The 15,534-nt window shown below is 42.2% G+C and overlaps 1 protein-coding gene across 2 annotated transcripts in view; it reads left to right on the top strand.

The window, feature by feature from the left end:
- The first annotated feature begins 1,203 nt into the window (after positions 1-1,203).
- The window catches only part of slc12a5a (solute carrier family 12 member 5a), a 106,948-nt gene continuing 92,617 nt past the window's right edge, over positions 1,204-15,534 (top strand). For both annotated transcript variants that reach the window (XM_061043357.1, XM_061043358.1), the window contains exon 1: positions 1,204-2,262. In XM_061043357.1, the coding sequence (XP_060899340.1) occupies positions 2,208-2,262 (55 nt within the window). In that variant the 5' untranslated portion in view covers positions 1,204-2,207. The remainder of the gene's footprint in view (positions 2,263-15,534) is intronic.

Below are 15,534 nucleotides of genomic sequence, written 5' to 3' on the forward strand. Positions count from 1 at the left end.
GAAGTAAAACTAGAACTATTTTGTCCTTTTTAGGCAGCTTTAAAGAACCTTAAATGCCCCAAATGAAGTTAACCATTTACTAGTCTTCCATCCATCCAAATGACAGCAGCAACGACTGATCCCTGCAGAGTTAATGATTATCTAGCAGTGACAGTTGCAGGGCAGGATTCTCATTTACTGTGTGAATCAGTACTACATCGACAAACTGTACAACAGCTGGTGTTTATAAGTAGAAATGCAAGAAGTTGGTGTGCAGTTCCAGGATTGTGGGCGCAGTACCCCAGTGTTCACGTTAAGTGTCTGTTATCACAGTAAACAATGCACTTGAGTTGTTAATAATGCACACGTTCTGTTCGAGTGCTTCAAGGTTATTTACCACATCATTAAAAAGAAATCTGCATGTGCATCCAGTTAAACAATAGAAATAATCAGCAGGACTTCATACCTATGAATAATTAACCATTCAGATTGCTTGTTGGAATCTATACATTTTCACTGACGAGCATTCGGGACACAATTGAACCAAATAAATGTTTCATTCTGTAAATGCAAAGGTTCTCCCCCTGTGGATATTCTGATTTAATATATGTGTGTGTGTGTGTGTGTGTGTGTGTGTGTGTGTGTGTGTGTGTGTGTGTGTGTGTGTGTGCGTGCGTGCGTGTGCGTGTGTGGTTACAAACAATCCGTGGGCTCTGGTGTGAGTACTAATGAACAAAGAGAGAGAAATGACTCTGTACATGCTTCTCAGCGAATACATTTATTGCCAAGCTTCAAGGTATTGGTTCTTTGTCAAGGAAATTGTACCTTGACAAAAACAGTTTTGTTTGAGACCTTGGTAATAAATGTATTCACTGAAGCCGAGTGCACGGTTCTGTTTTTCCTTCGTCTCCTTTTTGTTGATATCTATTCTGTGCATCAGTGCTACCATGACTAAAACCAAGATTAATTGCTTTCATATCTCTGGTGTGAGATCCCAACTGCTGCTGCACACATAGAAACACACACGCAGTGTCTTCGTATTAAGCACATTTGTGCACATGGTACATTGTGTACCAAATCAAAATGAATCTGCATGGATCAGAATGAGACAGTCTAATTGACAGTGAGGCTTCGATGCTGCGCTGCATGCATGTCCTCTCAGCTGTAACTACACTCTTAGAGTGGTGGATTAAAAGGAAAGACATAAAACATATGTGGAAGAGATGGAGAAGCGATGCAAGTGTGCATCTGTGCAGAAACCAGCAGCTATTGATGAAAGCGCTTGCTGATTTCCACATGTTTGCATCTCTGTTCTCTTCATATGTGTCCATCTGCATACAGATGATGCAGATAGAGCTTGTCCATCCCTTGAAGGAAGGCTTTATTTGCATGTGACATTAAAGTAGAGAGGGAGCGAGGCGGCTTATTACAAAGCAGGAGGAGGAAAAGCTGATGCATAATGCACCTCTGTGGACAGAAAACATCAGAGCAGTGAGGCCATCGGCTGCTTCTGACAGCATCAATTCCACTTCCTCAATCACCTGGCCAAAACTAAGTGTGTGTGTGTGTGTGTGTGTCTGTGTGTGTGTGAGGGGGGTGTACAGGAAATCACCCTACTGCTGGAATATGTAAGTAGTTTGGCAGCTATAGTGACTGAGCAACATCATGTGAGCAGAGAGAGTGAGTGTTTTTTTTTAATCTATGAGTGGGAGAGGTTGAGATCAGGAGAGAAAAAAAGAGACAGAGAGAAGGAAGAAGGAAGAAGGGAGAGAGCAAGTGTGCAGCTCTGAGGCGTTCCATCATCCACCAAACTCCTGCAGCTCCCCTCATCCCTCCCTCCTCCTCCTAGAGAGAGAGAGAGAGGGAGCAACAGAAAGAGAGAGAGAGAGAGAGAGAGAGAGAATCACGCTTACAAGCCAGCGGAGAAGAGACGTCAAGAGGAGGATCTACAGAGGGAGAGAGAAAAAAAATCCTTCCCTCTCTCCTGCTGCCTCTCTTCGTGCATCCTACGGGCAGCGAGGAGCGAAGAAGAGGAGCGAGGAGGAGCCGTCCATCCGTCCGTCCGGCTGGCATATTTTTTCTACACTGCTTCCTTCCTTTCCCCGCGTTTTCTGAGGCTGTACGACGGTGGGTGGAGCGCAGGGAGAGCCGCCGAGAGCTCAATCGGTGACACTGCTCCGCAGCAGCAGCAGTAGCAGCAGCTGAAGTAGAAGAAGAGGAGCGTCGGGATGCTTAACAACCTGACCGACACAGAGGAGGGGGACGGAGGAGCGCAGAGCCAGGGTGAGTGATGGGATGTGTCATGCGGTCACACACACACACACACACACACACACGAGCAGTTGAGCAGATACAGGAATATTCATATGATAATGCAAGACACATACTGTACACACTCCCACACAAACACATGAATATTAGAGCACATAATACATGCATGATTAAGGTTTACACACGCAACCTGATGCATGTGAGCGGCCATTGGAAGAAGAAGAAGACGAAATGTGTGTGAGCATATGAGTGTTACAGCATTGTACGATGGTCGGCCTGCTTGCCTCCTCTGCTGCTGCTCTTACTGCAAGGCTGTTGTGACAGGAATAGTAATAGGCTCACTCCATACGATGGATGGTGAGTGTAAGGGCATTACAGCTCTGTCCAACACACACACACACACACACACACACACACACAATAATGCACACAACGGCACATGCAAAGTAGCACACAATCGAATATACAGTACATGCATGTAGAATACAGAGCGTTTTCTGGTGCATGGTAACATAAATACTCCCACCACATATGGCACTCTGTGGACAGCCAGTACGGGCATGTGTACACAAAGGCACACACACACACACACACACACACACACACACACACACACACACACACACACACACTAACACACATACACAAGTAAAGCCACTCACAATTACAGATACCAAGCCACCATTGCTGCTAATCCCATCGCCCCCAGCTGTCAAAATCAGCCCTCCATCCAATCCCCAGCTCTCAGCCCGGTCCTCAGTCTCTACGGGGGTTCTGGAGAAAAACCTGTAGGTTGTTGGTTTTGTAAAGAGCGGTGTTGAGGGCTCTTATATTGGCTGTTCAACAGAGAGCGCATACCTTCTCAGGCCCAGAGGAGAATTGAACCTATTCTTGTTCAATGTGCTGGCAACACGAAAAGCACATTTTGGAGCTTTACTAAATCACTAGTGCTGTCAAATTCCCAGGTAACTTTTGGTTTGGCGTTCATATTCATACCCTGAATCTGAAGCTGAAAACCAGCTGTGTTCTTTTTACCTCTGTGCTATTCTAAGTGAAGGATTTTATCTCTGCACACATCCCCCCCTCAAGGCCAAACTCTCTCCCTCACTGCCCTCTTTTTTTCTCCCCTTATGTTCCTACATTCATCGCAGCTTATTCCCCCCCTTACTCTTTCTTGCCTCTCATTCTGCGCTGTGCAAAAATCTCCCTGTTTTCTGTCGTCAGTCCAGGACTCTCAGGGATGCTCTGTGGAGACAGGTTGCGGATGAGAGAACAGTCACTATGCTGCTTTCTCCTACCTGTGAGGGCTTAATGATAAAAATAGACCAGCACTGGGAACATGAATATTTAACTTAATGCGGGCATCTCTTTTTTTTGTGTGTGTGTGTGTGTGTGTGTGTGTGTGTGTGTGTGTGTGTGTGTGTGTGTGTGTGTGTGTGTGTGTGTGTGTGTGTGTGTGTGTGTGTGTGTGTGTGTGTGTGTGTGTGTGTGTGTGTAGAGGGGGATTACAATGACGGTCTGAGAGCACGGACAGCAGTTGTAAGAGGTTAGCAGCCGGGTTGAAGCATGACCCCATTTATAAGTGCGTCAAATTGGAACCATCAAGGGCAGGTTAGCAAGCGTGACATGAAGCCAAATAACAGCGCATGCAGAAGTGTCAAGCTAATATGATTACTTGAGTGTGAGCCTCTCCCTTTTTTGCTCTGTCAAGTTCACCGTCTGATTTACGTGTGTGTGTGTGTGTGTGTGTGTGTGTGTGTGTGTGTGTGTGTGTGTGTGTGTGTTGGTGTGCATCCATGTGTGTGCAGAATAGAGTTTGAACGTGGGCGCACATGATCATACTGAGCACATGCTAATGTGCTGAGAATAAGTGTGGTTGTAGTTTGTTACTTGTTATGCTATATAAAGATGTCAGGCTGTTAAACTCGTCAGGCTGTACTCTATATAAAAATGATCAATCTGGGGCGCAGATGGCCTAGCGGTTAGGTTGTGCTCAATGTACAGAGGCAATGGTTTCTTTGCTGCATGTCATTCCCCACTCTCTCGTCCTGGTTCCTACTCTATCCACTCTCCTATCCAATAAAGGCAAAAAATAAATCTTAAAAAAATAAATCTTCAATTTTGTTGCTGATAGTCTTTTTTGCTTTTGTAGGTCATAAAGAGGCATCAGTTCTAATTTCAGTCTGTTTCATAACCAGTCAAAAACTTCTCAAGAACCGTAAACCTATAATTTTTGAGTTTGGTGCCTAAAAACAACCAAACAGTGTCTATTTGGTAAGGTTAACCACATGCTAATGAATGTGTCATGTACAGAATAAAAAAAGTAAAATTAAAATTAAATGTTTGCAATCTTTGCCAAGATTGATTTAAAATCTGACCTGATTTAGCTTATTATTATCATTAACTTGACGGCTTTATTTTGAAAGTCTAACCAGACATTGTGTAATCCTTATTGCTGACTTAACTGTGGATCTCTTCTCAAGCCAAATGTTACCTATCATCACTTTTTGTAGCTTAGGGCTGCTAACCAAGCTGTATTGTATTATTTTTTTGAGGTAAAACATGTTGAATGTGCACATATTGGGACCCTCACCAAGAGCGGTCTGTGCCAAACACCTCCTCCCCGCAACACCTTTCATAATCTCCCTCTGTTTCTCCCTGTGTCACTGACTCTCCCCCATATCTCTCTCTTTTTTGTCACTCTGCAGCAACATATCTCAAAGGATAGGACCTCATTCTTACACACACACACACACACACATCCTTCCCTTTCATCTGAACCATAGCTCTGCTAAGCTAGCAGTGTAACAACCTGAATAACTCTGTTTAGTCATCAGTACTACATGCAGGACAGCTTCTGATAGGGAGGGTCTGTAGCCTCTTTACAGTAGGAATGTCAGAGGCTGTCGCTGTCCGTCTCTCCTGGTGCTGAAAGCGGCTCCCCCCTCTTTCTCTCCCGTTCAGCTCAGGGCTGCCTGGCGCTGTCCAAGGTGCTGATTTATAGCCTTCATTACACGGCTGGGTTACAACCCGGGAGAGGACAGCACAACCAGTTACAAACAGCAGCTGTGTGTGTGTGTGTGTGTGTGTGTGTGTGTCTGTGTGTGTGTGTGTGTATGTGTGTTTGCACTGTGCACCTTTTTAATAAGCACGCAAAGATGAAAGGCATCATTCTCAGGGAAATTAAAAAAGCTTCTAAGGAAACTCAAAGAGAAGTGGATGCAGGTTGAGTCAAAGCCAGATTCTTACATATTCATAAGTTGTCATGTTGCTTTCACAGCATATTGTTAATTATCTTCAGATTTTTTCTCTTTGGAGAAGAGGAGAGGTGAGGTGTAAGATGTGCCAGGAGGAGGGACGCAATCAAGAGTTGAAGGGAAGGTGAGGCTTCAGTGATCATTTGCTGCACACAGAGGGTTTAATGGCAGAGCAGGGCTTGTTATTGTAGGACAAGAGAGGAAGCTGTTACCGTCTGAAAGAGTTAGTGATACAGGGTGATGAATCCCAAAGGGGGTGATGGTCGACAAGTTGTTGATTTAGTCTAAAGGAGTACAATGGTGTAGAGGGATTTTGTATTTCAGGGATTTTGTTTAACCTCGCATTAAGGATAATTCAAGAACATGAAAGAACGTGACGGGAAAAAAATAAGTACTCAGGTCACAATCATGAAAGCCATTATAGGATATACAGCAGTTATACAAATTTTAGACCCTAAGTTGAAAATCTATAAATGTTAAAATATATGAACAATAAAAATAAAAATAACCTGACAAATATAAAAAGATGAACGAGTGTACTTCTCCATTGCATGTGAGACAAAATGCAGAAAATGCTGAATGCAGTTTGATTTTAGTAAATTAATAGTTTAATTAGTTGAATTAATCACACCAAAGGTTAATTGTACAATCACACAAGACGGAATAATTCAATGTTAAAATAGATGCCCTTATTAGTTAATTAAATCTTAAGAAAAGGGGCCAAAACATGAGAATTATCAAAATGTCTATTTTCCGAAGTATTTCCGAAGCAGAGTTAAGAAAATACTTAGTATTATCTTTCTTTTCAACAAGTTTAAATCTCAAGTCTTAGGGGTCCCCAAAACATGTTTGTGAAGTTTCTTGTTATAAATCTGATCCTGTATTTGATCATGCCTATAAACCTCTCTATTTCAGCCCTACTGCGAACAGGCTGTTTCTGTGTCTGTAGCTTTAAATGCAAATGAGCTGTGTCTTACCACGCCCCTCTCTAGAATGGCTTGGTTGTCTTGGGCTTTCTTCCCCCATGCCCGGTTGTTTACAGTAAGAAGGTAGACTCAGAGGGCAGAAAAAGCACCTAGCTGTAGGAGTGTTACCCTGCTGAGGGAGGGGTTTTTGCCCTTGGTGATGTCACAAAGGGAAATCTACAAACGTCCTGTTTGAGCACACGTTTTCTGAAAAGTGGTGCAGGCAAAAGACGGCGAGGATGGACTTTTCTCATAATTTGGGGGTTTGTAGATGGACTAGAGACACATATTAGTGTTAGAAAAACATTATAAAGAGTATTGTGCATTATATGTGACAAGATATTTTCCAACAGTCCACATATTAATCAAATAGTTAAGATACAATAAAAAGAGGCATAAAGAGGCATTCTTGGTTAAGAAGCGTATACATATTATGTGGTTGAACAAATACTACAATTTAGATTCTGCCATCATTAGAGCATGTTTAGAGAGTGTCACAGTGTTTGCTCGGACGCTCAGAGCACTTGTTGTTTGTGCTGCTGTTTCAGTGCCTGACTTCTTGTTAGCAAGCAGAAGTAATTTCATGCTACTTCTCCGAATGTTTGTTACTGTCTGCACTTTTTAATTCATGTATTAAGTTGCTCATTAATTTGTCAGTTCAGTTTATTCGCCCCGGTTTAATGACTGAGTAATTTTTGAATTGTGTGCACAACTGAATATTGCTTATGAGTTCTGCCTGGACAGCATTAAGCTCAGCAGGTCGACTGACAGCTGATAGCCTGCTCACTATGAACAGATCCCACTCTGGGGGCTTATTTAGAAAACCTCTCAGACATTAATGGCTCTGTTAGATGGATACTTTTTTATTGATCCCATGCAGGTGGAGTTAAATGTCAAACCAATATATGAACAAAAATACATGGAAGATTTGGATAACAAACTTTAACAGGGCAAAGTTAAAACCGTGTATGAGGCTGTACGGCCAGTGTGTACCTGACAACACAAGTCAGTCTAGTGTTCTTTTAACTAAAGGACAACAGCCACTGGAGGAACTCCATTAGATAACTGACCAATGGTGTAACCTCATCACTCACTCAGCAAAGCGGAGACAGAGAAATCCCGCTTGTACACTATTAGATATGAATTATGAGCATGACAGGAGACACAAGTGGTAATAAAAAAATAAAGCTGTAGTTTTTAAGATTTTAAAAACTCATGACGAAACAGCCTTCACAGGCCTAGACTGCGCCGGGCTTGGAAAGGGATAGGGGGAGAGATGGGATAAGATGCAGGAAGAGGGATAGAGAGCAAGGGGGTGGGGGGAGGCAAACCGTCCATCAGCAATCCGGTGGGGAGGGGGTGTGTGGGGTGGTGGTTGTTCTGGCAGGCCGTCAACCGACGATCTTGAGGAGCCTAAGAGAGCTCAAGAGCTCCCAGGAAAGTAGGTGGTTAGTGACTGAGATTTATAGATAGATACATGCAGTAATATGATGTACTGTATATGCACAGAGAGAGAGAGAGAGAGAGGAGCTCAGTGTGCCAGTTCCCCCGGTAGTCTAAGCCTATAGCAGCATAACTAAGCTGGTCTACACCAGCACCAGCCCTAACTATAAGATTTATCAAAAAGGAAAGTTTTAAGTCTATTCTTAAAAATACAGACTGTGTCTGCCTCCCGGACCCCGGCTGGAAGGTGGTTCCAGAGGAGAGGAGCCTGATAACTGAAGGCTTTACCCCCCATAGTACACTTAGAGACTGTAGGTACCACTAGCAGGCCTGCATTCTGGGACCGTAATGTTCTTGAGGGACAGTACGGCACTAGTAGCTCCTTAAGATAAGATGGTGCCTGGCCATTTAGAGCTTTGTAAGTGAGAAGAAGGATCTTGAATTCTATTCTAGACTGTATAGGGAGCCAGTCCAGAGAAGCCAAGACAGGAGTAATGTGGTCCCTCTTCCTAGTTCTGGTCAGTACACGAGCTGCAGCATTCTGGACTAGTTGAAGAGTCTTTAGAGACTTGCCAGAGCACCCTGACAAAAGAGAGTTACAATAATCCAATCTGGAGGTAACAAATGCATGAACTAGTTTTTCTGCATCACTTTGCGACAGGATATTCCTGATCTTGGATATATTACGAAGGTGAAAATAGGCTGTTCTTGAAATTTGCCTGATGTGAGAGCTAAAGGACATATCTTGATCAAATAGAACTCCTAGATTCCTAACAGTGGTGCTAGATGCCAGGCTGATGTCACTAAGGACAGTCAAATCACTAGAAAAAGTCTCTCTGAGGTTCTTCGGGCCTAGCACAATAACTTCAGTCTTGTCTGATTTAAGTAGCAAAAACTTTCTGGTCATCCAGGTCCTAACGTCCTTAAGGCACATTTCTAGCTGACATAACTGACTGGTGCCATCGGGCTTCATTGATACATAAAGCTGAGTATCATCTGCATAACAATGAAACTGTATGGAGTGTTTCCTCATAATATTTCCCAGAGGAAGCATATATAATGTAAAAAGAATTGGTCCAAGCACTGAACCTTGTGGGACTCCATGGCAAACTTTAGTGTGCATAGAGGACTCATCATTAACATGTACAAACTGAGATCGGTCCGACAAGTAGGATTCAAACCAACTCAAAGCAGTCCCTGCAATTCCACAACTAGTGTTGTAGTCAAGACCACACTAACCAAGACCAAGACCAAGACCAGAGTGCTCCAAGACTTAGACAATGAAAAAAATAGCCGATCAGTGGGTGTCTTGACCTGTCTTGATTTAAAATCCAGAGTCCGCCCAGTCAGAGACCGAGAAAAGACTGGAGAAAAATGCTTTCGATTCTGAGATGCAACCTTCGAAAAGTCGTCTCGAGACCGGTCTAAAGACCAAGACAAATTTCAAGTACTACAACTTCAGTGGTTACCATGGTAACAATAAGTGCAGACGGTTTGACCTCATGTAATGCTCAAGTAACTGCTTTGTCACTAATACAACAGATAAGCAACAAGTGAAGATGTTTAACATGCAAATAGACAAACTTCAGTTATCATGAAGTCAGACAAAAAAGACACCTTGATTTTATTTAATTTAAGGTGTTGCATGTCACCTGTACCTCTGCCTTTAAGATCTGATTCATAATGGCTGCTCCTTCATGTTAAATGTATCCCCTTATTATTGTTATTAGCAGGCAAACTATTGTATAAAGTGTTGCATTGCAGTGTTTTTGATGAATAATAGCAGTCGTCATTGGTAACAAATGCATTGCATTTTCAATGAGTGCAAGTATATACACATATATTACATTACATACAAAAACATACATCAGATGGTCATAGCTGACAAAAGAACAATACATATAATCTAAACCAGGATATTTTTCGAAAGAGATGAAATAGAAAGTTTGTTGGTTTTAAGTTTGTTAACCTCGGTTCAATCAGCCTCATGTCATCAATGAGGAGCTTCAAGTTTTTCGAGACTTGATTTCCCACAGAAAAAATCAGGAAAACAGCAGTGAGATAATTTGATATACAAATTATTATCAGTTCCACCCTTTCCTCTATCTCTCCATCCTCTGATCCCCTCTCTCCAACTGGTCCGTGGTGTTGGTCAGGCCTGTGAATCGGGATGTAATGATGTTTTAGTTATGGCTGACTGCATAATACTGCAAAATGCTCCCTAGGGCCCTCTCCCAGGGAGGCAGTTGTTGTGCATGCTCAACGTCATTATTCTCTGTCTACCCGCTCTGCGACTTATCTGCTGTGAATGGAGAGAGAGAGAGCAGAAATGCTCTGTAAGTGAGAGAGATTGCCGCCTAATACAGAACCACCGGCACTTGTTACTGGGAAAGGTAGCTCCCTGGCTCCACACAAAAAAACATGCCTTTTAACTAGCTTAGTGCTAAAGTGCATCATGTCCATGTGAGTAAACGCATACATAGGCATGTAGCCTGCGGTATAGAACTGTATAGGTCAGGTTCAATATTTTATCGCCATGTCATCCAAGTTAATTGCATTTATTATAAGACCGAGCACTGCTTAAAGAGGGACAAATGGCATATTGTACAAAATACTGCGGCTCAGACAGAATGGCTTTTCATTAAAAGTTTCTAAACGATTGGATATAATAGTGATGGTTTTGATTTGAATTGAATTTAGACAAAATGTGATACAACCATGTTACTTGTAATCTCTTACAGATATTGAAGGCGGGGGGCTAATATAAAAATAATACTCGACATGTCAGACAGCAGATTTATTGCTTGATCTTTCTTACAGATGACAAAATTGATAAATATTTTCACTTACTATGTTCTAATTGTTGATCAATATATTGATCCATGTTGATGTATTGATGCAGCCTTAATGATTCAGGTATTGCAGTCAGTTACAGATTTTCCTGTGTTCATCCGTTCACCTCGTTCTTATCGTTTTTCTGCCTTCAACGCTGTGATTCATCAGTCATTCCCATTGGCCATTAACTGGTTTGTTTTTGGTCGATAAAGGTTACGGTCGTGGTCTCACAAGATGCTTTCACATATATTTCTAGCCTTTCTTCTCTTCTGCAAAAATGTTTCTTAAAAATGAGTCATCAGAATCATTCAAGTCAGTCACTTCCATTAAAAGAGAACCTGATACTTGAATTTAAATTCATTATAAAGTCTTTGGATTATCATGTAAGCACAAAGGCAACTAAACTCCTTTTAAGGTGCTAACAACCAATGGGCAGTACTTTTAGTTTACATGTTCCACCAACACTACTCACAAAACTCACCTGCTTATGAGTCAAGAGTGTATTGCCCACCATCCTGCTCATGCTTCCTCAAGTCCAAATATAGATCGTAATTATGTATCACTTAATTGAATTTAACAAAGGTAGGTATGAATGAAACAGGGACACAATGGCTTGTGTAACGAAAGGGGCAGATGAATTGGTTTCTTTCTAATTAGAGGATGGTTGCCATTAGGGGGTGGGTGTCCAGAAATAATGGCTGGGTATTCATTCATCTGTTTGTAAATTAAGAAGCAGGAGAGTATAATCAGCGATGAAGGACTCTGCTTCCCCTAAGCTTACCGTTTAGTCATATTTCGATAATGAAAAAGTCACACAAAAACACGAACAAGCAGGGGCTCGCAGCACACACACACACACACACACACACACACACACACACACACACACACACACACACACACACACTGATTTGAAAGAACACCATTAGTCATACTTCTTTTTCTTCATTTTTCCGATTAGAGACGCAAAGACATTTTTTTTCCTCTTTTTTTCAATTGGAACACGTAAATATGTTTATCACAAAACTTAAATTCATTGAATGCATACATTGTGAATACTTATGCACATCTTAATCCCTGCACAGTAACAAATAGAATTGAAAGAAAATACAGGCTCCAAGGATTTCTGAGTTAAAGGAATTGAAAAGAGGAAGGATGGTCTCTGAGAGAAATGGATGGCCAGGTTTACAGAGGGGAAGAGGAGGTCAGTGGAAGTGAAGGCAAGAGATGAATCATGCCAAAAGAAACTCAACCAAGCTGAACACAAAAAAAACCTATGCTTCTCTCTTCCCATGTTGATAAAAATGCACTAAAAACTATGACTTTTGTGGATCTTTGTACTGTACATTATAACAAATGTATGAAACAACTGCACAAGTCAAACATGTAAAAAAATGTCAAAACATGAGAAATAAGACGCTATTGAAAAAATAAGGCAGACTGTGCTTGGGGGGAACTGATTAGCCCAAGACATTGATATTAACAGGCAATAAATAATCACAGAGAAACAGAGTATGTGATGTCCTCTATGTAGGGTGAAGGGCAAAACAATATGGTGAATTCTATGCATTGCAACATCCTTTGTGGGCGGCAGTAGCTCAGTCTGTAGGGACTTGGGTTGGGAATCGGAGGGTCACCAGTTCAAGTCCCAGCACGGACCAAGTCCGGAAATTGGTCTGGTAGCTGGAGAGGTGCCAGTCCACTTCCTGAGCACTGCCGAGGTGCCCTTGAGCAAGGCACCTAACCCCCACCACCAGCTCTGGAGCGCCCACTGTGGGCAGCCCCCTCACTCTGAGACCTCTCCATTAGTGCATGTCCATAGGATCCTGTTTGTGCATGTGTGTGTATTTCGGCCTATGTTTGTGTTTGTGTAGCACAAATTTCCCCTCGCGGGATCAATAAAGTATAAATTATTATTATTATTATTGAAATGTTGCTGATTTCTGGTAAAGGAGATTCATTTTTAGTAACTGAATACACGTCGAGATGAAATCATTCCTAACTATATCTCAAAGTAAAAAAAGTTTGGCATATTGCCAAAGAGACAATGTCTGAGAAGCTTCATGTTTTATTCAAATATCATTATCGACTTGTTTTACAGCAGGCTTCTAACCATCAGCCAGATAGAATAATGTTCTGGTTCAGTAAGTTTATACGCCTCTAGGACAATGTAAGCTCAGAAAGAAAGAAATGGCTGTCAAAATATTGGAAACCAGATGTATTAAAGATCCATTTTCTTAAAGATCCATGTACTAGTAGTTCTGTGTAGTCCTTCTACATCTTTACTCAGGACACTGCAGTCTAAAGTGAACATGCTTTAGCAATGCTGAATTCAACGGGTGATGGTAAAGTTGGTACATATATTTGAAATATTTTAGAGTACTGTAAGTGTGGACCAAGTCTGGAAATTGGTCTGGTATCTGGAGAGGTGCCAGTTCACTTCTTGAGCACTGCCGAGGTGCCATTGAGCAAGGCACAGCACCCCACCCCGCACCAGCCCAGGAGCGCCCACTGTGGGCGGCCCCCTCGCTCCAACATCTCTCCATTAGTGCATCCTGTTTGTGCATGTATGTGCATTTCATACTGTGTAGCATGTTCAACAACAGTGTACAATTGAATTCCCTTGGGGGGATTAATTATCATAGCATATCTTCTTCTTCAAAAGGGCAAACTGTTGAAATTGCAACTAGAAAGCTAACCGTATAAATAATGAAGGCAAAAAAAATACAAAAATTACAACCCCAGAATTTCATTGTAACCTGCAGAGGAGCTGAAGGTGCTGCTTTGAACCTGATATGTATCTTGATGGCTTCCTCCCTTGTTCCATTTATTTCCAAAACATTTCTTTTAGTTGCAGTTATAAATGTCCAGAGTGTCAATACATTCACTCTAGTTTACATTGTTAACAAGGTTATATTCTTTTTGATACCAGACTCATTTTTTAAATGATTGTTTTCTGTTTCATTTTTTAAGTAGAAAACTGAAGTGCAGATAGGTGATAGCTTTTTTTCTCAAAGGGACAACTGCTTTTTACTGTCACCATTGCTTAGTCTGTAGCATTAGACATACTCTACTGGGATTGTCAAAGGCATACTGGGAATTGCATGATTATTTTGTGCAATCAGGGACATGAGAAATGAGACCTCTCTTTTGAATTCAATACATAGAACACAGATCTATAAACTCACATTCTACCATCTTATCTACAAAAAATTAACTTTTCTTTTATGGTCTTCAGATGTGAGCTTCTCTTGAATGTTTTGAATGCAGTTTTCTCCTCAAAAGGAATCCATTCGGTTCAGATGCACCACAGTGTGTGAATCTGCACACAGCAGATAAAGTGAATCAAACTGATTCAGTAGATCCGACACACACACACACACACACACACATATCACACACCAGCGCGGAGGTGTGACACATCCTTGCTTCCCTCTGGCTCGTTATTGAAGACACCTTAGTCCTTGATGAGCCTCTCAATTTCCACCCTATCTGACATTACTGTGAACCGACCAGAGCCAGGAGAGGGAACCATAATGAAAAGCCACGTATTGATTTGCTCTCACTCATGCACCTATTTGCTGTGATTTAGCTGCTGTGTGGTGGAGACGAGCCGCAGAACCAAGATACACACTGAGTCCGGTATCTCAGCAATCAGTAGGTGTATCAAAGTGCACAAAGACTTCTTGTCTTGGTTTTATCTCGTGTCAGGAGACCAAAAACCCTTTTACTGTGTTTACATGTGTGTGTTTAAGTCATAGCCTGGCTTCATCCCATTTTATCAAGCTGTTTTCCTTTGGCTCAGGAGAGAAAAATAACCAAGTAGGTAATGTGCATCGCCATGGTTACAGTCTGGGCTGTTGGATGTGTTCCACATATCTGTAAGATATGAACCCTTTACACTGAGGTTAAACCTGACGGCTATAGCTTATACAGCACCTAGTACGTATTTCTTTTCTCTTCTAATTCATCGGTTTCTAGGTCCACTTCTTTATTGAACGCACTGTATTCAAGTAGGGGTATTTCCCTTGTGAATAAATCATTTGCAATTCCATAAAGCACAGAACAGAAGTCACGTTTTTCTCTTTTTAAGCTCACACTCTACCTCAGCATCCCGGCACTCTCCCTGTCTCTGAGGAAGTTTAAACAATCCACCCAGCTCTGTCTTTAATTGCCTAGGTAACCACCAGCCAAGTGAAAAAAAGTGTTTTTTTTTCCCTCCTCTCTTTCATCTGAGGAGTGCTTGTTATTCAGTACGCTCTCCACCATCACGTGTCCACATGGCTCTAAGCATGTGTATGCATAGTGTGACTGATGCATGCGTGTGGGATCTCTTTAATGTATGTGCATGTTGATGTTGGCAAAAACAAATAAAAAGCTGGACTCACAGGAGAAAATGGGCGCTGTTGGAGTCAGCCAGCAGCAGAAGAGAAGCTCATTATCATGTGTGTGTTAGAAGAAGAAATGAGGGGTGGGGTTACAGTTTCATCCGCGGAAACCCCAGTGTGTGCATATGCGTGGGTGGATCTTCTGTTGTGCAGCATGGCATTGTGGGATTGCTGCGTCTTTAGACTAGAAAGCGGCTTAATTGGTTGGTATGAGTGGGCAGAGGGACTGCTAGGCAACTGCGAGGGCCAGCGGTGGAGGTTTCTGAAGAACCAAGAAACAGCGGACGGCCGCCTTGGACCAAAATCAAACACACAGTCTTGTAATTGGACAGGGGAGGGGGGTGTCGGGGAGGGGCACAGAGGGGGATCAATCCCTCACAGTCTGCTTGAGTGCCA

The sequence above is a fragment of the Labrus mixtus genome, chromosome 7, assembly GCF_963584025.1.
Source record: "Labrus mixtus chromosome 7, fLabMix1.1, whole genome shotgun sequence".
Lineage (NCBI taxonomy): Eukaryota > Metazoa > Chordata > Actinopteri > Labriformes > Labridae > Labrus > Labrus mixtus.